The following is a 26,862-nucleotide window of genomic DNA, read 5'->3' on the forward strand; positions in this document are numbered from 1 at the left end:
CAGATGTTATTATTGACTCTTCCCTAAATCAAATGCTATTATAAAATTGGTGTGTAAATTTCCAGTTCACTTTTTTCTATAGTTTTAAAATAAGCATATCTGGGAGCAATGTATATTAATATTTTGTGTTTCATTTTGAAATTATACAAATGGTAGCATACTATAAGTATGTAAGTAACATTCTGCTAATAACTTTTCTCAATGATTTTGAAATGTATGTGAAGGAAATGAAAATATGCCACCCCAAAATATACTTCTTTGGTCTATTTTGAGATGACTACTCAGAGGGGCAGCAGACACAGGAATAGTTCTGAAAAGCTCTCCTTAGTAGGGAAGACTTGCATCTGTTGAGGAAATCTACGTTAGTGAAGTAAAACACAGACGTAAGAGCTTCATCTGAGGCCTTCTTATCTGCATTATCTGGAGATAGGAAAAACTTAACTCACAGGAAAAGGAAACTAAACGTCTGACATTATTACAGATATGACAGAGAAACTTTTACCACAGGCTCCCATCTATTCTTTTTGAGGGCTGCCACCTGAGAGGCTTCACCTGCATAAAGACAACCTTCACTTGCCACGTCTTTTCTCCCCTTTCCCTCCCATAACCTGTCGCCATGCTCCAAGTCACTATTCCTTTCTATATAGTATAAAAACTTCAGTCACATTGCTCTTTTTATTTTATTTTTATTTATTTATTTATTTTGAGATGAAGTTTCACTCTTGTTGCACAGGCTGGAGTGCAATGGCACAACTTTGGCTTACTTCAACCTCCGCCTCCCAGGTTCAAATGATTCTCCTGCCTCAGCCTCCCAAGTAACTGGGATTACAGGCGCTCGCCACCACGCCTGGCTAATTTTTTGTATTTTCAGTAGAGACGGGTTTTCACCATGTTGGCAAGGCTGGTCTCAAACTCCTGACCCCAGGTGATCCACCTGCCCCAGCCTCCCAAAATGCTGGGATTACAGGCGTGAACCACCGCACCTGGCCACATGCCTATTTTTAGAGTTTTATATTTGCAGGACTCCTGCATCCATGTGCACGTTAGTACATTTGAATACCTTTTTTTTCCTGTTAATCTGCCTATTGTTAATTTACTTCAGCAGACTTAGACTCAAACCTCCAAAGGGAAAGTTTGAACTTCCCTACATATATACGTATGTAAGTAGACACACACACATCTGTATGTACATATCATACTTTAGCAATGAAAATGTTGCATTTATTTACTCATTCCTCTTTTAATGAAGATGTAGGCTCTTTTAAATTTTTTTAATATTATGATTTAATGTACTTTCTTGAACACATATATAGGAACTCTTTAGAGTATATAAGTATGGAATTGCTAGAACATGAGATATTGCATATGGGCCTTTAATCCTAAAAATAACCACGAAAGTTATATACTATTATCTCCATTGTATAGATATGCAACTGTGCCTTAGAAAAGGTAAGAGATTTGTTTAAAGTCACAGAGTTAATAAGCATCAAAGCAGTGATTCACACTCAGATTTGTCTGGTTGCTCAAATAACATTTTTTTCCCAACCATGTTGTCCCTGAAACACGACAAAAAGAATGTTTTATGTGTATGTGAAAATTGCTATACATTGTCCCTAATTTCTAGATTTCTGAATTTTCTTTTTCTTCTTGTACCTAGACTTTGAACAATTTAATTCACTTAATTTGGATTGGCAAATCCAAATGGTGAATGCTACCAAAGGAGATGTTAGTGATCTACGAACACTGCTCATGGTAGGGAGATGGGAGAGAATAGAGGCAGGGGAGACTTCATCTGCTCACTTTCTTCTTGTGGGTGTCTAAAATAAGGATTTCTGGGGCAGACAGAGATGTGACAGTATATAGCAAGCTGGGGAATTGCTGAGGAGCATCCATATTTTGGAAGTATTTAAAAAAAAGTATTGCATTTATATATGGACAACACAGCTTTTCATTAAGCATTGGGGAGACTATCAATCTTGGCACCTGCTTAACAGGAATTGCAAGCTAAAGTGGAAAGTTACTGGAAGGTGCTTAACCTTAAACTTGTTTGCCCCTTAGCATGAGCAGCAAAGCAGTACAGAGTTAAATCCCCACATTTGTATAAACATTTGGTCATTTCAGAGGCCCACTTGGTTACATATATTTCCTCTACTACATTTCTACGGAATCTATTCTGTTTATTTTCACTAAACTCACTTAGAGTCTTAATACTACAATCATATGATTTGAATTCCAGTCTATTGGACCTAATGTACATACTACCGCTATTACTGACAGTTTCTATTATTAAGGGCCAGATGTCTTGCCTCATAAATTTTTCTCATTCTGTTCTCATGAGATCTTTAAAAAAAAAGAGATTTTGTCTTGATTATATGAGTAAGGAAACCAAGGACACCAAGCTAACAGTAACTTACTCAAGGGCACTGAGTTAAATTTATTTAATGGAGTCTAAAATAATTTAGGTTCCTGTGCCCCTTAAGGAAAAGGACAGTGCCAAATTTTTATCAACAGGCCTAGTGCAAAATCCGATACTCAATAAAAATCTATTTACTGAATAAATGAATGTTTGACTCACAGCCATATTCAATGCTGATTTAAGGTATAGTCAGTTATGCTAAAATAGTATGTCTTGTACAAATTAAAACTTTTAAAAAGTGTCATTTTGAAAATATATTTTTTAAAAATTTTCAAATATAATTACTGACATAAAGTAGACATATGTATTATTGAATGTTCAATCATCATCCTTATGCAGTTAAAAATATCACTTGGTGAGTTCATGACCTTTGTAGGGACATGGATGAAGCTGGAAACCATCATTCTCAGCAAACTATCACCAAGGACAAAAAAAACAAACACTGCATATTCTCACTCATAGGTGGGAATTGAACAATGAGAACACATGGACACTGGAAGGGGAACATCACACACCACCGGGGACTGTTGTGGGGTAGGGGGAGGGGGGAGGGATAACATTTGGAGATATACCTAATGCTAAATGATGAGTTACTGGGTGCAGCACACCAACATGGCACGTGTAACTAACCTGCACGTTGTGCACATGTACCCGAAAACTTAAAGTGTAATTAAAAAAATATATATATCACTTGGTGAACAACATCTGAGGGGCCAGCTATAAATTGTGAATAGGTAACATGAATACCTCTCTTATAAACTTTTTTTTAATTATAAGCTGTTAGGCCTTTAATTAAAAAAAAATTCTGAATAGGAAACTGGATATTTAATATTAGAAAACATAAGGTTTTCACCATTATGGAAATAAGCATATAAATTAACATTTTGGTATAAACTATGATTGCCAAATTACAATGTAAGGACTTGATTTGCTTATGCTATTTCTATCATACTAATTTTTCAATATTACATATTCTGAACAACTCCAGATAAGTACCAACTGAATTGCCTTAGTTCAAATTAAGTCCTTTGTATGGGTCCTAATCTTGTAGAACCCCTTGTTTCTTTTGTTCTATCATTTTCCACATAGAAGTATTAGCGTTTCAATTTGCCTTTAATTTCTAATACAACCCTGACTTTCAATTATGTAGAAATCTTAGAACAAACTGTCTAAAGAAAATAGCTGTGAACAGTATCATTTTATATCAGAGGTTTATTCTATAGACCAGGTGAAAAGAATTATTTATTGCAAATCTTAGTGATACTACAACTTTACTGAATCATCACTATGAAAAATGTGCTACTTCAAGTAGCCCTAAATTTCTAAAACTAAGAAAAAATCAACAAGCTTCATGATATATTGATTCTTTTCCAAGATTCAAAAAATATATAGTATTCAATTGAAACAAAACAATGAATTTTCTGTTGTATATCCCATCATTTGCATCTTTATGATAATAATATCAAAATTGAGGCTTACTAAATTTTTAAAAGGTATGCTGAAATGACAAATAGGCCCTGTAACAATTTTTGCTTCTCAAAGGTATGAAAGAAAACATGAGGAAAAAGTGACTAAGGTTCAAAACAGTATTATAATATAGACATCTACATGCAAATGGGTAAAATATTATATTCTAAGAGAATTTTTATACTTAATATTTTCAAAGATGTTTCTTGGGAACAAGTCAAGGTTCCCTGTCAGTGCCATCACGTTATAGCTGATGATTTGCAATGGTTGGCAAAGGTAGAATAAGAAACTAAATGAACAGAGTGAATAAAGACTAAATACTAAATACCAAAACCCAAAACCTTGTAATTATCAATAATGACACAATAATGATGATCAGGAAAAGACTCAGTAGTTATACTGCCACTGTAGCATTGTATCAGATATTTCACCAGTGAAAATAAGAGATTTATTAATTAAATTAATGTAACTTCATTATTTAATACATTGCAAAAATTATTATGTTAAAAAATTAATCTTCCTATTCAGATAAAGAATGTTTCCTCCTTGCCTAATAGATGGTTAATATTGAGTGTCAACTTGTTTGGATTGCAGGATGCAAAGTATTGCTCCTGGGTGTGTCTGTGAAGCTGTTGCCAAAGGAGATTAACATTTGAGTCAGTGCACTGGAAGAAGCAGACCCACCCTCAATCTGGGTGGGCACCATCTAATCAGCTGCTAGCATAAAAGCAGGCAGAGAAACAGCAGACTTGGTGAGTCTTCTGGCCTCCATCTTTATCCCATGCCTGATACTTCCTGCCCTCGAACGTCACACTTCAAGTTCTCCAGCTTTTAGACTCTTGGACTTAACCAGTGATTTTGCAAGGGGCTCTCAGGCCTTTGGCTACAGACTGAAGATGGCACTGTCGGCTTTCCTACTTTTGAGGTTTTAGGACTCGGACTAGTTTGCAGCTCCTCAATTTGCAGATGGCCTATTGTGGGACTTCACCTTGTGATCCTGTGAGTCAATTCTCCTAATAACTCCCACTTTGTATGTTCATTTATCCTATTAGTTCTGTCCCTTTAGAGAACCTTGACTAATAAACCTAACAGAAACCCAATGGATTCAATGAAATTGGTCAGTTCCTGAATTTACTTATTTTACTAATCTTTAATATTTTCTTTCAGGATCTAGATCAAAGGTATATTGTACAAGTACAGGTTTGTCACATTGAAAACTTGGTGACTATTAAAAAAAATACTTACCAACTGGCTCCTTCTGATTCTGAAACAGAATCTTGCTATTGCTGCCATCCATATTTGCCATGTTAATTGTGTTTCCATCGGTCCAGTAGAGTTTTCTTAATTCAAAAGACATATGGATTGAAAATATTAGATGTAGACCTACTCACTGAGAAGAAATATACACTAAAAAACAAAGTAAACATCAAAATATATTCTTGACTCAGGATTAATTCTTTTCAGAAAACTCCAAAATTGTCCAGCCATTTGCGAGCAATAACCTACATATTTGCCTGAAAAGAAAGCACCATTCTTGCTTTTTCCTGTAGTGAAGAAAAAATATCTCACTTCCTTTTTCCTCCTACATACAAGACTGAATATTTAGCTAAGACTATAGTAAATTATTTTCTTTGTTAAGTAATTCATCAAGATTGAATCCTCTTGGCTGTGAAGAAATCGGATGCCATAGAGGGTAACAAACTCATTTCTTCCATTGCTGTTGAAAGCACTAGGGAGAAAAGCATCTCTTTTAGCTCTGTGCAAGCTCCCTTAAGGGTACAAGGTGACTATCCAAAAGATTGAAGAATCTGATCTACAAAGCAGTGACCATGATACCAACATGTAGTACATGCATTTTTAACCACTGGCTTTCAAAATGAAAGCAACCACTTTCTCCTACATCTCTTTTTATTCAGAACTGTCATTTCTTAGAAATATAAATTAATGAGATTTTACATATGTCACAGATATATATGTTGGTGTAGGATATATATAATCTACAGATAATAAAACTCTAACCAGGAATCTCTTTTACAGTTTCCATATTTACTTTTTTTTTTACTCTTATGGCTGTTATATATATATCCTCTGAATTAAGCAATGTTTTTATATAAAATCAGGGCAAAAGTCTATGAAATTTTGGAAAAACTTAAAAAAAAAATAATCATACTTTACCCCCTGACTGGGTGAGCTGCAAGACACTGTGGCTTATCGATTCCATGGATAATTGAGGTTTTCAAAGAGCCATCTAGCCTTGCCACATTAATTTGCGTTTCATCAAATTCTGAGCTAATCCAGTATAAATTACGTGACACCCAATCCACTGCTAGCCCTCTGATACTCTGAATATCTATAAAACAGGAAAGAGAAGATTTAAAGGTGAATGAAGTTTTTCATTGTACTGGCTCTGCAAGTAGTTATTTTCTATCTAAGGGAAGATTTAATTTATACTTTAATTTGTTAGCTAAAATCGCACAAGACTGTAATCTCATTCCCTTATCAGCCCTTCTTAAGGCATGAATAATCATTAATGTCTTACTGCTGAGCTATTTGAAAACCTGAAGCAACAATTAGCATTGAAATTACACTAACCGTCAATGATTCACTAATAAACACTTAGGAGCAAACACAGGCAGCAGTCTTATGAGCCAAGGTGACCAAAATTCAAATTAGAGTAATAGTTTCTCCAGTTGATAGCACATCTTTCTAGTTAGGAGAAAGTACTTGTGGGCCATCAACAAATGGGCTATTTTATGTTTTAAGTGCCAATTTGTTACTAAAATGAAATAAAACAATTCAACTTTCCTAAAAGAATCACCAGAGTTGAATATCTTTCAAAATAGATAATTAAGAGGAATTGACTGAGAAGAGAAAATCCACTAAAATTATTTTAACATCCCTTCAACGTGGATTCTGCAGAAAATTCTGAAATCGAATTAAGTTTGGATTTGTTACAGCCAATATAAATATTTTGGTTGTTATTCATTTATTATTGAATTAGACATCTTTTAAAACAATTACGGAATTTAGGCTTAAATATAATTGCACATTGCAACTTCCACTTAAAAATTGCACCTTTTCAAGAAAAAAATTGAGGTGTTATAAAGGATAAATGCAGAAAATCTTTTAAGAAATATTAACATATAAAGTAGGCCAGTTTAGTGCCCAATTTATAGCATATGATTACCTTGATTTTGGCTTTACTTTAAAAAATTTTAGTATTTTCTAGCATTCTGTACTTATAGAGTTCTCTAGACTACTATTTCTCAAACTGACAAGACACCTGGAAACTGTTAAAATAAAGATTCTAATTCAGTAGTTCTGGGGAGAGGCCCAAGATTCTGTTACTGCTCCAGGTTGGTGATTCCAATCAAAACTTCTGAGCAGCTGCTACCTACCTCTAGTCGAATTGCTATAACTTCCCTTTTCATTCTTTTCAAAAGAAGCCAGAAAGTCAGATTTTTTAATGTGAAAGTGGAAACTCCAGATCTGTAAAGTATGCCAACTAGTTCAAAATGTAAGACAGCAAAACAAGATGTGGGGGCCTGGCAGTTCTGAGTCAGCCGTAAAGTACAGTATTTGAATGGTAGGCTTCCAGCTTACATTTCCATGCCAGAATCTCAACGGAGTCTACCTTGCTGCTCAAAAATCCTTTTAGTATTTCTAAGTAACTAATAATCACAGTTGCCTTAGAAGATATTACTCGTGGTTCCAGTTCTCTTCAAATCAAGAACCCTCTCACTCTGCAAATTACTTTTCGTGATTAATTTACAGGTGAGTTGGTGAATTTCAAATGTAAACTTGTTTCTCAATCTTAAACTTCACATTTCTTCTTATTTTTAGTTATCCTCAACCAATTTCACTTTTTTTTTTTTTAGACAAAAGTAATATACCACCTCCTTAAAGTTAAACCTGCCACGTCTTATACATATTTATTTCCCTCACTCAGAATCTTTATTCCTTCTTCCCCTTCTTTCATTCTCTGGAGTTAATTGGTTGCTGAGAGGCTGTATTGATGTAATAAGAATATTTGGGTTGATGTTCAGGTTGAGTGCCTATTTTTGTCATTAATCAAGTCACTTAAATGTCTCTTAGTCTTTTTTCTTACCTGTGAAATGGGCTATAGATAACACATAGGATTGTTATGAATATTATAATACATTAGATAATGTGTATTTATGCAGGCTGATGTAGGGCTGAAGAATATTTTGTCAGTCTAAGAACTTAATCCTTTCTGCATTTTACCTTGGATTTCTTGGTATTGGCAAAAATAATAAGTTTCTATTTACCCTAAAATACATGTTCTCCAAAGTTTTTTTTTTTTTTTTGGTGGTTGGGGGTGAGGGGTAAGCATTGTCTCTGCTGCTCGAAATCCTTTTATTCATTTCTGATAGACTCTTAATAATATGGCCTGGAGAATATATTCCACTCCTAAATTGTAAAGCATAGCCAAATGAAAGCTATAAATATCTATTTAGTCTTTGTCAGTTCTATAGTTCATGCTCTCTCAAATCTCTTTCCAGCTTTAATATTACAATAGTATCCAGCATTTCCTCTTCTAAGCAATTGATTTATTTGCTGCCAGGTTATTTTTCTGACTACAGAGCTTTGAATCATGACCTTCACTTGCCCCAAGGTATTCAATAGCTTCTAGCCACCCAGAATGTGATGTCTAAATTTCTTAGCCTGCTTTTCCATATAGTGTGACTATAGCTACAGTAATTTCCCAGTCTTATTTCTCACTATTTTTAACCAAATACTTTACACTTTAACCATATTAATATGTTTTCAGATTTCCAGATATTACCTGATCTTTCCACACTATAGGGAAACTATTTAGATTTCATAACCTACCCCCATCTCCACTTGCCTGAATTGTATTCATAAGAGGCTAGCTGATCAACATCATCATCCCTTCAGCCACAAAAACCTAATCATGTCTCTTGTGTATCCCAGCTGGAAAGAGTTTCTCCACCTGCCTAACTCAATAGAAATGTACCTGGTCAATCTCTTTTTACCTAATGTAGTCATTACTTTGCTGATATATAACTACTTTCACATACGTGTTTGGAGGGCAGGCTCCTTGCTAATGTGTCTTTTTGGCCCCTCTCCCCAGTTGTATACAACATTGCCTTCAACGTAAATATTTTTAATGAATTAATGAATTCATGAACTATACAATCTAAAATGTTAAGAGTATGTGAACTGAGCTAAAATAAGTCAAATATGTCTATGTTGAGGAGTATGTATTTAAATACGTACTCAAGCAATCTTAATTCTAACTTTTTTTTTTTTGAGATGGAGTTTCACTCTTGTTGCCCAGGCTGGAGTGCAATGGCAAGATCTCGCCTCACCACAACCTCTGCCTCCTGAGTTCAAGCAATTCTCCTGCCTCAGCCTCCTGAGTAGCTGGGATTACAGGCATGCGCCACCACGCCCAGCTAATTTTTTTGTATTTTTAGTAGAGATGGGGTTTCTCCATGTTGATCAGGCTGGTCTCAAAGTCCCGACCTCAGGTGATCCACCCACCTCGGCCTCCCAAAGTGCTGGGATTACAGGCGTGAGCCTAATTAGGCGCCCAGACTAATTCTAATTTTTTATGCTTAACATTTTTCTACCACCAGATTGAACTTTCTAATTATCATCTTTATGTCTAAAAGAATACTCTTGTTTTTGGCTATCAATCACTAATTCCCACATCTGGTTGTTGCAGAGTGCTCTGGTAAACTCATCATAAGCGTATGGGGGGGGGAATAAAAATCATTATATATTTAATAATATTTTTCCCTTTTTGATAAAATATTGAAATAATAAATTCTAGGTCTTAACTTTTGTTTTTAAGTAAATCAGAACAAGATTTCTGAGTAAGTTTCTCAGGAAGTTTAATTTTCCAGTTCTGGGGTCTCTCATTTCTTGAACTAAGACTAATCATAAAGTATAATCTGAAAAGTCCTTTATTGCCACAAAACTGATGCATGAAAAATTGTAATTTTCAAATGCATTGTCGAGATCATAAGACAGATAGGAAAAACTCAACATGCTAACACACACTCACACATTAGCTAAAACTATCAAGGAAGACAAAATGGGATTATAGAAGTGGGTGCAATTATAGAGACAAATACTTATGCTGAGAATTGAGAGCTTCATGGAGTATGAATTGCTCAGTGTAAAAGGGTTCAATCCTTAAACTTACAAAGAATGGGTGAGCTAAGTAAGAGTGATCTTCTGGGTATAGACACACCCTAGTGAAAGATGAGTGAGAGAAAAAAGATACCTGCTTATCAAGGAGAACAATTAAAAAATAAAGACAAAACTTTTTTTTTCTGTCCTTTCACTGGCAAAAAACAAACAAACAAAAACACACAAACACCTGAATTCCTAAGAACAGATCTCTACTGTGCTACTAGAAACTACTAGCTTATATATAAGAAATCCACTGTGCTAGTAAAGATTAGTAGCCATAAGAAATCCACTGGTGATTTCTGGGTCATCTATCATTTTATTGAATGAGTCTTCATTGAGAACCTACTATTTGTCATAACTGCAAAACCAAAGAAAGGGAAAAATAAAATTAAACTGATTCCTGATTTATAGTGTCTACTTTTCTCTCCATCAATAAAAAATTCAAGTCTTCTGTAAAAGAAAAAATTTATTCAATCCAAGACTCACACTTCCCATTAAGTTCATCCTCGTAACAGAACAAAAAAAAATTAAAACACACACAAAGAAATGAGATATAAGAGAACAGTTAAAAGAAAAAAAAAACAGAAGGTCCAATCCTCCAAAATCTACATATTCATAAATTATTATATGTAGGATAAAGACAAGGTGGAATATCTTAATGGAATAAATGATGCTTCAAATAATAATAAGCACAATGATTCCTTTTGAAAGTTTCTTTTGGAAGCATGAGAACCAAAAATTACTTGTGATATTAAAAAATATAAAAAATAATTTTTGAATGTGTAAAATAGCAGTTTAGGCACAGTTCAACTAGTGAACTACAAAACAAATTGAAAGAAGTTAACAGAGTTAGCACAGAGAAAGAAATTAAGCGAGTTGGAAGGCAGAATGAATAGTCCAACACATTTATTAGAGTCCAACACATAAATTAGAGCTTACAAATTATAGAGTACGAAGACTGAGTTAGAGAAAACAGAGGATTTTGAGGATTTCTTTTCCCTGGATTGATGAAAGACAGGACCCCATGGAAGATACAACAACTCTAGGTAGTAAAATATAGATATTATAATGAGGAAAAAGCAAAGATGTTATAAGTAGCTAGAGAGCAAAGAGACATCACTAAAAGAAGAATGACAATTAGAAAAACAAGTGGATTCTCAATAGCAATAGGGGAAGTCAAAAGATAGTGGGATACTATCTACAAAGGAATGATAGAAAATAGCTCTCAACTTGGAGTTTTGTACTGAAGAAAATTATTTTGAAACTATTTGCTCCAAGCTACTTACAGCAAATAGCTCATGTGGGCAGTATATACATTAAGAACAGCTTGGTGTTTCAGGACATGCAGAATGAAAAGGCTGGCAAACTATTTCTACCTCCCCTCACGAAAGCCTGAACCAAGGAGCTAGTGTTTGTCTCAGAAAATTAGCTGGGCATGGTGGCGGGTGCCTGTAATCCCAGCTACTCGGGAGGCTGAGGAAGGAAAATCACTTGAACCCAGGAGGAGGAGTTTGCAGTGAGCCCAGATCGCGCCACTACACTCCAGCCTGGGAAATAAGAGCAAAACTACTTCTAAAAAAAAAAAGAAAGAAAGAAAATGGCCCACTTGAGAAGAACATAATGGGAGATGATAGGCACAGTGAATTTATTTGGGGCCCAATTTTTGAAGCTGACCCCACATTAGATTTAGAGTAAGGAAGGTAAGAAAATAAAGTCTCTCAAGAAAAAGCCCAATAGAGAGAAGACAGCTAAGTGAGAAAATACAGAGACCCACAGCACAAGAAGTAAGAGAAAGGTTTCCACAGAGTCATTCATGGAATTTCTAAAAGATGAAAGGATAAAATAAAGTACAATTACTGGTGGAATTTGAGATCCTTTGATGAGTTCAGATGCTAAACTGTCAAAAGTTTATCTCAAGTTTTTCTGCTAATGAAAAGATATATCCATCTTTAACAAAGTTTCATTCTGGAAAAAATTGAAAGGCAACACTATTCAGCCTGTTGAGTAAGTCAGAAATGGAATCATCCTTGACAATGCCTATTCCTCAAACTTTATGTCCAATTGATTGTTAAGTTCCTTTATGTTCTTACTCTTTGATATCTCTATAATTTGTGCATGTTCCTCCATCTGTGTTTTCCCCAGCCTAGTCCAGGCTTCTGATATCTCTTACTAGAGCCACTGTAACAGCCAACTAATCTGTCTCTCAGAGTTCACTGCTCATCTACTCCCAACCCATAGAACTCTCTACCAAACACAGTAGCTAAAGTGGCCTCTTCCAAAGGCAAAGCTCTTCATGTTGTCATACCCTCCCTGAAGCACTTCCTTAATTCCCATTATTTTCAGAATTAACATAAACATTAAAAACTTGTCTTATAAAGGTTGACATAATTTGGCGTCTATTTCGTTAGATCTTTCAGCTTGTACAGATACATCCCTCTCATTCTGTGCTCCATACCATTCAGTCTGTCTTGGCTCTCCTTAAGTTTCTTACTATATAGAAAATGTTCAGGCCGGGCGCGGTGGTTCACGCCTGTAATCCCAGCACTTTGGGAGACAGAGGTGGGTGGATCATGTGGTCAGGAGTTTGAGACCAGCCTGGCCAATGTGGTGAAACCCCATCTCTACTAAAAACACAAAAATTAGCCAGGCATGGTGGTATGCACCTATAATCCCAGCTACTCGGGAGGCTGAAGTAGGAGAATAGCTTGAACCCCAGAGGCAGAGTTTGCAGTGAGCCAAGATAGCACCACTGCACTCCAGCCTGGAACAGAGTGAGACTCCATCTAAAAAAAAAAAAAAGAAAAGAAAATGTTCCAATATTTTTCAAAATGACTGAATCTGTAATTATTGCTCCTAATGAGTATATGTATTAATTATTAGTGAGAAAACATTTTTGCTCAAATTTTGGTTGATAATTGTGAATAGAGTCTGCTAAATAGAAGTAAGTCTTGATGATTTTCTCAAAGATAAACTCACCAAATTACTGCTAGATACCAGTTCATAATTAAAGACAGAAAACTGTCTCCTATTTTTTTTTTAAGATACAACATCCTTTGCTCTTTATAATTCACAGAGCCTTTTGGATAATATTAAATATTTATAATAAAGTACTTGAACATTTTTCTGTCAGACTTTGGTGAATTTCTTGAGGGAAGACCACCTAACTGATTGTCAATCTTCGGAGACACCTAACGTCCTTTACTTGGTCTTTCAAGGAATTTAATGACATTTCATCAGTCATTGTTGTTCTTTTTAATCCAGTCTAACAATGCTTATCCAACCACATTTGCCCCTGCCCTTGTAAAAAATTCTGAACAAAGAGGAAATCTTTGCATTTGCTTTTTTATAAAAATTCTTGTTTTTCAGCAGGTTCGAAATAAATATTTGAACAAGCTTATAGCCAAATCATTCAATAAATTTTTTTAAACAGTGCTAACCTGAGATCAGAAAAGAGCTAGCTTAAGTACAACTGTATTTCAGTGGTCAAATACTCTCAGATCTATTAATGGTACTCAAGCTAGCCTTCTAGTATTGAAAAGGATAGTGAATAAAATCTGCACTTCCTATTGCCTTCATTATGACATTTACCATTGCTCAAATATGTCTGACTTTAAATTTTTCAATAGACTTGAAAGCATAGGTGTTTGATGCATCTATATGGATTACTGATTACTCTTTTCTCCATTCCCCTCCAAATCCTTCTACCAAATTTAGGTTGAAGAGAAACTGCGTCTTTGGATATTCAGTCATGGCAAATAGTAAGTGCTCAATAAAGACACATTCAATAAAATAATAACTGACCCTGAAATCACAATATGCCAAACTTTAAGCAAATATTAGGATAATTCAATGCTAAAAATTTAGAACTCCACCATGACATGTACATGTATGTCTCACTTCATATATGTTCTCTGTGTTGGGACAAGTTACTCCTATTTTTGTAATGGTTAGTTGAACAGCGTTCTCTTAGAACCTATAATTCAACCTGCTGGGTCAGGAAATAGGAACAGTTTTCCTGTTTTATATGTTAGTCTAGGTCTATAAAAATATGTGCAAAGGGAAGTTGTTTATAAGCTTAAGTAGGGGAGGGAGGCCGGGCATGGTGGCTCACACCTGTAATCCCAGCACTTTGGGAGGCCAAGGCGGGTGGATTGCGAGGTCAGGAGTTCAAGACTAGCCTGGCCAAGATGCTGAAACCCTGTATCTACTAAAAATACAAAAAAAAAAAAAAAAAAAAAAAATAGCCAGGTGTGGTGGTGGGTGCCTGTAATCCCAGCTACTCAATAGGCTGAGGCAGAGAATTGCTTGAACCTGGGAGGTGGAGGTTGCAGTGAGCCGAGATCCTGCCACTGCACTGCAGCCTGGGTGACAGAATGAGACTCTGTCTCAAAAAAAAACAAAAAACAAAAAACAGGGAAGCCAGTCCTTCCTAATATCCTATATTTTCTCTATGCAAATGTAACTATTCCTCCATTAGCAAAAAAGACACTTTAAGTCTATTTATTTAGACATGTAATTTTTTTAAATTTTTATTTATTTTTATTTTTCTGGAGGGATGGAGTTTTGCTCTTCTTGCCCATGCTGGAGCGCAATGACATGATCTTGGTTCACTGCAACCTCCGCCTGCCGGGTTCAAGTGATTTTCCTGCCTCAGTCTCCCAAGTAGCTGGGATTACATGCGGGTACCACCACGTTTGGCTAATTTTGTATTTTTAGTAGAGACAGGGTTTCACCATGTTGGTTCAGGCTGGTCTCGAACTCCTGACCTCAAGTGATCCACCCGCCTCGGCCTCCCAAAGTGCCGGGATTACCGCTGTGAGCCACCGTGCCCAGCCGAGAAATCTAAATTTTAAGGTGATCTGTCCTGAAGTTTTTCTTCACATGAATGTAAATTTCTAATTATCAGTCTGCTCTGTGCAATTTAATTATAACATTCTACAATAGTAAGGATGTAGCATATTATTAAATCTCTAATCAACTCTAACTTTCAATTAACATCATAAAGTTGAATAAAAGAGAAAGAATATAAAAGATTTGTGATTATTACAAATTGAATAACAAACACTTTTAAAGTTGTAACATGTACAAATCTTTTACCTCTTGAAATAACAGTTTCTAACCCAGTTCCGTTAATAAAAGCTCGTTTAATGGTTTGTGTTTTAATATCTGTCCAATATAAACGTTCCTCAGATGCATCGAAGTCTATCACAGTAACGTCATCAATATCAGGGACTGTAAATGCCGTGATGAAGTTAAAGTATGGATTGTCAATATCCACTCCTCTGATTTCAGAACGTCTTGCATAAAGAAGAAATTTTTTCATTTCTAAAAAAGAAATAGAAATTGTTTTTCTCTTATGAAGTTGGCAAGCTTGAAAGTCTAGAAATTCTAAAATATTACTTGATTTAATACATGTTAACTCCCAAAAATCACAATCAATATTTGATGGAAACAATGCAGTAACAATTTATCTATTTTAAATTAAGGTATTTAATAGAAACAAATATGAAATGAGTTAGAAACCTTACATCATTTTTCTTTAGCTAGAAACACCCAAACATTCTCAGTAATCAATTCTTAGTGACCTTAGAATTTCAAAGTTACTAAACTACATAAACTACGAGTGTCAGATACCATATTTGTACTTTGTATGTAATTACTACAATATTGTATTGCATTACAAGATTTTGAGGGAATCTAAGAACTTTTTTCTATACTGTCTTTGAATAAGATAAAATTAAACACTCTATTAGAAATCTTGTATATATTTTTCCTATAAAAATTAGGGTTCAAATAATTTAAAGCGTGCTTTTAGTGTAATTTTTTGTAAATTTGTAGTAACTAACATTGTGAGGCGTTATATCACTTTTACTTCCTTGCACTACATTTGTAAAATATCAGAGCAAATAGAAATAGTAGTCACAGATATTCTATTTTGTTGTTGTCGTCTTTCAGGTTATTGGTGTCGAGATATGTTATATTATGGTGTAAATTAAAGCTACATGTACCTAAATTCCTGACTTTTAAATTTTGGTGAGTACTTTTTTTCTGCCCTTAAAATTAAGTAATATTTTGCAAATAAATAAAATTATTAATAGAAAGCAAAAAATTTTATTCACAAAATTTATCTTTTTTAGTTCAAATGCATTGTTTAAATGTGTGGAGTTTTTTTTTGCAAATCTTTCCAAGTTATATATTTTACTTCACTTTTTCCCCTTTCAAGTTGATAATCCTCTACCAAATGATGCTAGAGTGACTTTAGAAGAACAGAGTAAAGCTGTTAAGCACCTCTTTGTTATGCAGGTTACCTACATCATCATTTTCTGATAATGCACTTTCACTTAAAAATCTTCCTGTTTTGCAGAGATAAACTCTGCTAAGGTACCAAATAAGAAAGTAGCAGGAAAAAAAAATGAATAAGGTAACAAATAACAAAGTACAACATATCACATATTTAAAGAATTTGTCAGTCTTCCCCAGAGCAGATGAATCATCAATAGTGGATGGAAATAGCACCACCACCTAAAATATTTTTGAAAACAGAAAAAAAAACTTCCTCTGCTTTAATATGAGTAAAATCTGAATGCTAATATAATTTGAGAGAATTCAATTTTGTTTTTATTTTCGATTAGAACTGTAAGAAATTTACCATAGCAGGTCTTCTTGTCTGCAGAAAGCTTCATCAAGTGGGGGCACGCACATGCAGCACTCCTATTGTGATTGATTAGACACATGTGAGAGCAGGGGCCTTTGCCATCATTAGCTGCACAAGGATTGGGAGCTGTAATTACACAGTGAAATATGAACAGTGAAGAAGGAAGAATGTATTAGGGAACCTCTGAGGTTGACAGGGGTTATTCACCTAATGATTCAAAGTAAAGTTTCCTACATAGAACCCATTAGTAGGGTGATTAATATGACAATAATAGACAATCATACACAGCAATTACATTAATAAAAAAAATTATTTCAAAGATAACTAAGAAAACTCCATCAATTCTCTCTTAGACAAATGGAATGCATCCTATTGCTTAGAGGTAGTGGCCGGATGTGGTTGCTCACACCTGTCATCCCAGCACTTTGGGAGGCCAAGGCAGGCAGATCACGAGGTCAGGAGACTGGGACCATCCTGGCTAACACCATGAAACCCCGTCTCTACTAAAAATACAAAAAATTTGCCGGGCGTGGTGACACACACCTCTAGTCCCAGCTAGTCAGGAGGCTGAGGCAGGAGAAACACTTGAACCCAGGAGGTGGAGGTTGCAGTTAGCCAAGACTGCGCCACCGCACTCCAACCTGGGTGACAGAGTGAGACTCCATCTCAAAAAGAAACAAACAAAAAAAGAAGTCGAGACTTTTTAAGGAGTTAGTTTGAGGAGCAACCAGGAATAATTAGTGAATTTAATATAAAATAAACTAAGATAGACTATAACCCAGACATTGGAAGTTGCAATAGATGTTGTTATTTTCTTAACCAACCATGAAGGTTCCCTTCTTGCCTTGGCACACCACTTTTAGAGGCTTCCCTAGGAAACTACTGTTACATGTATACCTTTCCTTCAAACACGTGCTCTTCTTCAAATGAGGCCTATGTGAAGAAATGTCTGTCTGCCTTCATGATTAAGTCATCTACTTCTTTGTTACTTTTTCTGTATTAACTAATTCCATGGCTAAGGATTGCTCCACATGTACATACTTACTCAATTCCCTTGTATAAATAACTTATGATTTTTCAAATTGAGAACAGAATATTAAATTTTGCAGCTCAATGTCATTCTGTGACAGCACTGAATGTCTTGAGACATTTTGAATTTTATATTCCTTGTTCTGTCATCATGTCTTTTGGATAAGATTTTAATTTATCTAGTATCTTTAATCTTATTTTTATAAAGCCTATCTAGTAGAAAAAAGTCATTAGAACTAGGCTACTAAATTGAGGGCAAAAAAGCGTTATTCTTGTAGCCCCATCAAGAAAATGTTAGCTTTCAACTCATGAGTGGTATCTTCCAACCATGTCCCCTTGCTCAAAGTAGTGATAGGGTTGAGACATGCCCAAAACATGCCACCTTTGCCCATTAGAAAATGACAGAAGCAGGAAGGTCTCTGTGACCTTCCCTCCACCCCTCTTTCCTGAAATAGATCATGAAAGCTAGAAAGGATTTTCTGACCTCCCCTGAAGCAGGTCACAAACTCTCACGTAGAGGTGCCCTTCCTAAGCCCTGAGGAAAGGAATATCCTTATCTCTGAAGACACAGGGACACAGAAAAGAATCTGAACAACAGGCCTTGCTAAGTTTCCCCAGTTTATTACCATTAGATCATACCTCCTAGCATAAAACTACCCAGATTTTAACCATTTCTTCAGGTCTTTATTTCCTCAGAAGGCTCCTATGTCATATAACACTTGTATTAAGTTTGCGTACTTTTTTGGTTAATCTGTCTTTCGTTACAGACCTCAGCCATGAACCTGAGATGGGTAGAGAAAAGGTATTTCCTCCCTCTTACAGAAGTAAATAGCAGTCCTGTGGTGTTTTAAAACACAGAGAATAAAAATCAGAGATAATAAAAGGGTAGAAGATATGAGAAATGAACTGAATTTGATAAATATTCAATGCAGCTTTTGGCAATTTTTAACATTCCTTACATCAAGATGATAAAAGTAATAGTGTCTTTGTATTTGTTAAAAACGAATGATAAATAAATAAAGGAGAATAAGAGACTCACAAAAAACTCATTCTCCTAAGAAAATTAAGAACAAAAGATAATAGAAAAGAGTAGAAGCTTTTGTTCCAGAGATTCCTTTCTAGTGCACTTCTTTTGTCACACAGAGTAAGTAGTTCTTATTTTGTTCTTTGTTATCTTTTGATTTTGTCTGTTATAATAATTGAAGTCCCTAAGGAATCGCAAGTTAGACAGCAAGAAAGTAGGTGGGAAGGGAAGGCAGAAAGGTGTTGCAGGACAGGAGGAGGAGTGAGTAAGAGGCAGTGTTAAGTGTTATATATCAAGTCAAGTTTACCTAGTCAGGTAGATAGAGAAAACTCAAATTCCCCCATATCTGAATAAAAAAAAAAAAAAAGAAGAAAATGAAGGAGAAAAGAAAAAAGAGAGGAGTAAAAGGGAAGACAAGAAGGAAAAAAAGTTTGTTCAAAAACACTAGCATAGGAAATGCTATTTCTCAGGAAAATTAAAAGCCTAATCCATAACAGTCTAGTGGTAGGTACTTGAATTTCACTTTGAACATCATTATTTTTAGGCCAGAATCATACCAACCCTTAACACCCTACAATTATGAAAAAATATATATTTTTGAAAGCAGAGATATTAAGTTTCTATGTACATACTAAAATTAAAAATTGCATTGACTTTGTAGCCCAATATCTTATTAATGATAACACTGTAATGTATAATTCACAATATTTTGTGCTTCATAGATTGAAAAATCCACAAAGAATTCTTACTTTTCATTTTCATCTCTTCTCACTTTCAAGGATTTAACAATATTATTTCAAAGTTTCTTTCCAAACAAGTGCTTGAACACAGCTACCTATTCTATTCCAATTACCAAATTTAAAAATACTGTTCATAATACTCACATTTTTATAGAAAGCAGGGATTAGCAGACACTAACCCGTGAGACAAATCTAGTCCACTGACTGTTTTTGTAAATAAAGTTTTATTGAAACATAACCACGTGCATTGGTTTACATATTAGCCATGGCTGTTATCATACTGCAACAGTAGAATTGAACAGCTTCAATAAAAACCACATGGCCCACAAAGCCTTATAATATGTACCTATTATAATTAGATAGTAAGTAGCTATTTTATAAGAGACACCACTGCAAAATCCAGTGTGATTACAGAGGCTATAAACTTCTACCAAAGCCAAGCCTATTCCATGTATTTGTAGTCAAAAGATGGGAAAGCCATTGATCAATGGAGTGCTATAATAAATCTTAACAGATGAAATATAAGTACAGCTGGGCAGACTGGGTTCACCGATAGCTCATATTGTCTAAACTCAAACTGATGAAATATAAAACCTTAGAGATATACCTGTAATAACCCCCACCTTTTATTTATGCATTGAATAAAACATTATGACGCATCTAGTTGTTTAAAACACTGTGAAAAAAAGCTGAGATACAATAGTGGACGAGTTCTTACCCCAAGGTGCTTAAGGTTCTATACACTAACCTGGTACTCAACTCTCTTCAATTCTATGGTCACTGGCTCAATTTAGGTTTTCTCCATTTCCTGCATGGATTGTTGCGCTAAACTCCTAACTAATCTTTGATATCTAGTATCCCTGCATTACATACAGTTGTCTTTGTAGAACACATACTTGATTATATCTGGTTTTTGTTTAAAAATTTGGGGCCAGGCACGCCAATAATCCCAGCACTTTGGGAGGCCGAAGTGGGAGGATTGCTTAAGCCCAGTAGTTAGAGACCAGCCTAGGCAAGACGGGTAGGTCCCATCTCTACTGGAAAAAAAAAAAAAATTTTTTTTTGAATGGCTTCCCACAGTCTACCTCACAAAGTGTCGGCTTTATCTCCTACTATTAATGTTTCCCCCAAGAATCCTCAGCACTAGTCAGACTGGTTTCCCTGCTACTACCATTTACCCTCCAGCTCTTTATTCTGATCCACTCTCTTGTTTATTTTTGTTAGGGAAGTTATCAAGGCCAGGTATGGTGGCTCACATCTGTAATCCCAGGGCTTTGGGAGGCCAAGATAAGAGGATCCCTTGAGCCCAGGATTTTGAAGTTGCAGTGAGCTATGATCATACCACTGCACTCCAGCCTGGCCCACAGAGCGAGACTGTCTCTAAAAGCAGGTAAATAAAAAACAAAACAGAAATCATAAACCTTCCAACCACACAAAATTTTTACTCCAAAGCATTTTTTCATTTCATTTTCACTGCCATATTTAATCATTTCTCAAGTATTGTACAGATTTTCTCTAATATGTGTTTCCCTTTCTTTTTACCTCTACTCTTCCAACATGTTTCCAAATTCATTTCCTCACCTTTGAATGATTGCTATGGCTATGTATCTGGTACATTGCGATACTGTCCCAAATATACCCACCTCTCTTTCAAAAACACAAATCTATCTTCCAAGCCTCATCTACCACTTTCCTTCTACATACACATTGTGTACACACTAAAATGTATTCCTCATTATTCCCTAAATATCTATATTCTTTTCCACCTCCACATGATGTACTTTTCTTCCCCTAGAATTTCATCATCAGTATCTTTACATTAACCTTCCTTCATGTCTCAGCTCAATTCATCTTTCTGCCATAAAACATTTTCTAATGCAGCCAGCTAATGCTGATTTCTTTCATCACGAAATATTGGTTATAATTATTGCTTTTACACAGCAATTAGACAATTTATTGCTTGCTGTCCTATTTTCTAATTAGTGACATTTGTTTATATATTTTGTATTAGTATGTGTTGGTCTTTCTAGCTAAACCAGTGGTTGGCAAGCTTTTTCTATTAAAGGCCAGATGGTAGATATTTGGACTTTTGCAGGCTTTATGTTCTCCATAGTAATTATTCAACTCTGCTACTATAACACAAAAGCAGCCATAAAACAATAGGTGAATGAAGAGGTGTGACTGTGTGAAAATAAAACTTTATTTACAAGACAGAGGGCTGAATTTAGCCTGAGGGTTGTACTTTGTCACTCTCTGAGCTAGATAAGTGATATGCTGGCGGGAACTAAGATATATATATATATATATATACACGCACACACACACACACACACACACACACACATTGTTTTTTCCTAAAATTTCTATGGTATCTATTATTGTGTTAGAGGTAGGGACATTTGGATTCATATGCATGTACGTAAATGTATGTGGGTATATATTCTAAAATTGCAGCAATCTAAAAATCTAGAAAGTTAATTTTCTAAAGCACATCATAGCTTCAGGTGAAAAGATTAAATAATGCATAACTACAATACTTCATAGGAGAAACGTGTTAATTGTGCAATCACACAAGACTGATGGGTGCTCTGGGAAGAAAAATAATATCATTAAATATAATTTCACATTTGATTCAAACTGTATTTAATTATAGTCCATTTCTCACCAGGGAAAAGAAAAACCACTTTAAATCCAAACAACTAGTTTTTCCAATAAATTCAAATAAAATACACATAACTGTTCATGCAATATAAAATATGTATATTTGTTTACCTAATAAAACCATGCTCAAAGCAGAATGCCAGGATCCAATTTGTTAGGTAGAGAAAGATTTTTCTCCCTCCCATGTAGTCATTTTTGATAGTAACTAATATTCATCCTGTTAATGAACCTTATTTGTATGAGAACAATTACTCTTGTAATAAAATAATGTTTATTAGTAATTTTCCTTTAGGAAAGGACTTAATAGTTTTAAAGAAAGGAATTTTCAGAAGTACTTTGCAATTAAACACTAATCTGAAATCCTATTTTCCGTATGACAGACATCTTCAACTGATAAGTTTAACATTTCACATTGAAGAACTTGAGTGAATTCCTTATTTAAAATATATACACATAAAATATGTGCAAGTAAAGCATGCTTTACTTTCACCAGATTCTAACAGTATTATTTATGAGGGAGCAACGTTCCTCAAATTGTGTCATACTTTATGAATTAATTTTATACTGTACTGTATAAAGTAGAATATAACATGTCTAAAATTTTTATCTGATCTTTTACAGGTATCTCTACAGAGAGAGTTTTTAAAAACCACAAAAAACATTTCTATCTGTATGCAGCTTTTGGTGTAAAAGGATGAAAATATATATGCAATATAATGTTACATTTATAGGGGAAATGTGTCTTAAAATACCAACTAACTTTCAGTCGTCCTAAAGAGATGACATGTCTATCTGGTATCTTAATTTATTCTCTGTTAATGTCACTTGTTACATGCTTTGAAAGAAAAAAAAACATATCAGGGAAGTTTCTATTTTTACAGTGATTCTATATTCACAATATTTTAAAAAACCATCTAGGACAGTGGTTCTCAATCCGTGGAGATGGTGGTGATTTTGCCTCCCAAGAAACATTTGGGAATAAATTGAGACATTTTTGGTTGTTATGACTTGGAGTACTGTTGGCATCTTAGTGAACAGAGGTGAAGGATCTAATAAACATTGTACAATTCACAGGAAGTGTAGCTGAGAACTATCTAGCCCACAACTAACAAAGAATGATCTGGCCCAAAATATGTAAAGTGCAGACACTGAGAAGCCCTGATTTTGGAGTAGAACTAGGGATTCTGCATTTTAAAATAGGATACATATTAGATCACATAAATCTCATACCGATAGTATATAAATATACGAAATAAAGAAACGCTAGATACGAGTTAACAGTGAGAACAATGCAATGTATTATGTATGTATGTATGTATGTATGTATGTATGTACGTGTATAACCTCTATCCCACATTATCAACTCTGCTAAAAAAAATATTTATTTTATATATAATATATATTATATATATATATGGAGAGAGAGAGAGAGAGAGGAAAGAGAAAGAGAAATTTAATTTATATGACAAGTAGTTAGATCTTTCTTTTTCTTTTTCTTTTTAAGTTCCAGGGTGCATGTGTAGGATGTGCAGGTTTGTTACATAGGTAAACATGTGCCATGGTGGTTTGCTGCACAGATCAACCCATCACCTAGGTTTTAAACCTAGTATCCATTAGCGATTTTTCCTGATGCTCTCTCTCCCCTATCCCCACCCCTCGACAGGCCCCAGTGTGTGTTGTTCCCCACCATGTGTCCATGTGTTCTCAATGTTCAGCTCCCACTTATAAGTGCGAATATGTGGTGTTTAGTTTTCTGTTCCTGCTTTAGTTTGCTGAGAATAATGGCTTCCAGCTCCATCCATGTCCCTGCAGAGAGCATAATCTCATTCCTTTTTATGGCTGCATAGTATTCCATGGTGTATATGTACCACATTATCTTTATCCAGTCTAGTTAGATTTTCTTTTTTTCTGAAAATACAGGGTTTCACCATGTTGCCCAGGCTGCTCTTGAACTTGTGAGCTCAAGTGATTTGCCTGCTTCGGCCTCCCAAAGTGCTGGGTTTACCAGTGTCAGCCATCGGGACTGGCCTAGATCTTAATATAGTAAATTGTGGAAGCAAATAATTTAAGCAACCTGCAAGTATTTGAGATTCACCTCCACCATGCTGAAACATGTTTTTGAGGGTATTTCTTTTTGACAAAAAAGAAAAAAAAAACCTTTTATTAATCATGTGAAAAGTATTCCCCATAATTCTAATTGAAAATATTAATAGTCCTATATGAAATCCCTCATCCTTCAGGTTTTGTAAGTGATACTTTGTCCTCTAAGGAGCGAATTAGTGAGGGAGTATCAATAATATTCTTAAAATATAACATTTTTTATTGTGAAATAAGCTTATCCTGTTTTCTTATAGATGTTGTCAAGAAAAGTTTAATTTTCTATAGACATATTTTTCTGATGCAGTTGGAGGCACTTAAATCATTTCGATGTTAAACTTACTTTTTGAGAAACAGCTTGCAATTTTCCTATAATGGACAGTGGGATTTAAAAAAAATGATTTTAAAAGTTAAAGAAATAATTTATTTTATTATATTATGCTAGAAAATGTGCCAAGTGTTTTATAAGCATTATTTTATTTATTCCTCTTAATGGTAACCTTTGTTTATGAAAATAAATTGCCTGGCCGTGCGCGGTGGCTCCCGACTGTAATCCTAGCACTTTGGGAGGCCAAGGTGGGCGGATCATGAGGTCAGGAGATCGAGACCATCCTGGCTAACACGGTGAAACCCCGTCTCTACTAAAAATACAAAAAAATTAGCCAGGTGTGGCGGCGGACGCCTGTAGTCCCAGCTACTCGGGAGGCTGAGGCAGGAGAATGGTGTGAACCCGGGAGGCGGAGCTTGCAGTGAGCGGAGATCGCACCCCTGCACTCCAGCCTGGGTGAAAGAGCGAGACTCCATCTCAAAAAATAAATAAATAAATAAAAATTAAAAAAAAATTGCCTTCATTTTGCAAAGGCTAAACTTAACTTTGAGAAGGTAAAAAAGACTCAGTCAAGATCACACAAGTATTAAAAGGAGAACAGAAAGATTCAGGTTCCAGAGTCCAGGTTTTAACTACTGCAGTACACAACCTCTCTATGTGAAGCAATTCATTCTGATTTTTTCACTCGTTCATTCATGGGCCAATTCATGGATGTCTTATAAAACAGGCATGTGAAATGGAGACTGAGTTAGAGTATAACTGGTATAACTACATTTGATCTAATTATTGTTGTAACTGTGGAGAAACCTCTCAATGTCTTACTCATTCTCTGTTTTCCTGGGATTTGATTCTTTTTTAAAAGGATGTCATATTATTATCTAAAACAGTTTGTATATTTACTAGTTGCTATGTTTTCAAAATAAAATTTAAAAGGAGCAGTTGAGTCAGTAGCCTGACTTCGAAAGTAAACTAAAATGTTCCTGCAAAAATAGTACTATTTTTATCAACAAACATTTAAGACCCCTTTAAACCAAGTTCTGTTTACATGAAAAATAAGTTTCTACAAAAAGAGAAAAACATAATTGGTGAAAATCTAACAGGTAAAGGGTTTGCAGCACTCTGTAATTAAAATAACAATCACATTCTTGAAAGATTTTTTTTTTTTAATTCCAATTAGAGCAGCTAAGGAAAGAAACACAAAAGAAAACAGAAAAACCCAGGGTGGTAGATTCTTGCTGGGTTTATGAGAAAATTTAACCCTGCACCTGGAGTGATGATGAAGAAAACACCTTTGGGCTGAGCGAGGACACAGAGAAAAATGACATGGTAGATGGGGGGTAGAGAAGAAGCACACAAAAGAAGAGTTAGATTTCACTTTCTCCATGCTTACAGACAACTCCCTTACAGGGTGGGGGAGGAGAGTTTGGCGGCAATGTGTAAAACGAAGTAAGAGAATTGTGCATCTATCTATCTATCTATCTACCTACCTATCTATCTATCTATCTATCTATCTATCTATCTATCTATCTATCTATCTAATCTATCTAATTTATCTATTTAAGTTATTTAACAAACACTTTTAAAGTGCTTAGTACTTGCCAGGTATCTTCTAACTGCCTAAAAGAGACTAATGTGGCCGGGCGCAGTGGCTCACGCCTGTAATCCCAGAACTTTGGGAAGCCGAGGAGGGCAGATCACCTGAGGTCAGGAGATCAATATCAGCCTGGCCAACATGGGGAAACCTCATCTCTACTAAAATTACAAAAATTAGCTGGACACGGTGGCACGTGACTGTAATCCAAGCTACTTGGGAGGCGGAGGCTGGAGAATCGCTTGAACCTGGGAGGCGGAGGTTGCAGTGAGCCAAGATCGTGCCACTGCACTCCAGCCTGAGAGACAGAGTGAGATTCCATCTCAAAAAACAAAGAGAAAGACTAATGTATTTAATCTTTATAACAATTCCATTTTACAGATTTACAAACAAGCAAACAAACAAATACTAATGTACAGAAACAAACTAATACTAATGCACAAGAAGTCAGGATTTGACAAATTTGGAATTTGAACCCAAGCAATCTGGCTCTAGACTAAGCTGATTGCTATGAAGGTATTTTTTTTGGAATTTACTGTTTGACTGAACAATCTAGTTCTATTTCGTAAATTATATTTTGTAGTAAAAAGAGTTGAAAGTTATACTAATAGCTAATGTCAGACATATTTAGGATCACGAGGACATATGCAAACAAACCCACTGAAATT

The 26,862-nt window shown here is 35.2% G+C and overlaps 1 protein-coding gene across 2 annotated transcripts in view; it reads right to left on the reverse strand.

The window, feature by feature from the left end:
- The window catches only part of LRP1B (LDL receptor related protein 1B), a 1,892,531-nt gene that overhangs the window by 602,515 nt on the left and 1,263,154 nt on the right, over positions 1-26,862 (reverse strand). For both annotated transcript variants that reach the window (XM_031008804.3, XM_055380092.2), the window contains exons 28-31: positions 16,719-16,850; positions 15,167-15,394; positions 6,059-6,233; positions 5,129-5,223 (exon numbers count right to left, since the gene is read on the reverse strand). In XM_031008804.3, coding sequence (XP_030864664.2) covers positions 5,129-5,223; positions 6,059-6,233; positions 15,167-15,394; positions 16,719-16,850 — 630 coding nt within the window. The remainder of the gene's footprint in view (positions 1-5,128; positions 5,224-6,058; positions 6,234-15,166; positions 15,395-16,718; positions 16,851-26,862) is intronic.

Source organism: Gorilla gorilla, chromosome 11, assembly GCF_029281585.2.
Source record: "Gorilla gorilla gorilla isolate KB3781 chromosome 11, NHGRI_mGorGor1-v2.1_pri, whole genome shotgun sequence".
Taxonomy (NCBI): Eukaryota; Metazoa; Chordata; class Mammalia; order Primates; family Hominidae; genus Gorilla; species Gorilla gorilla.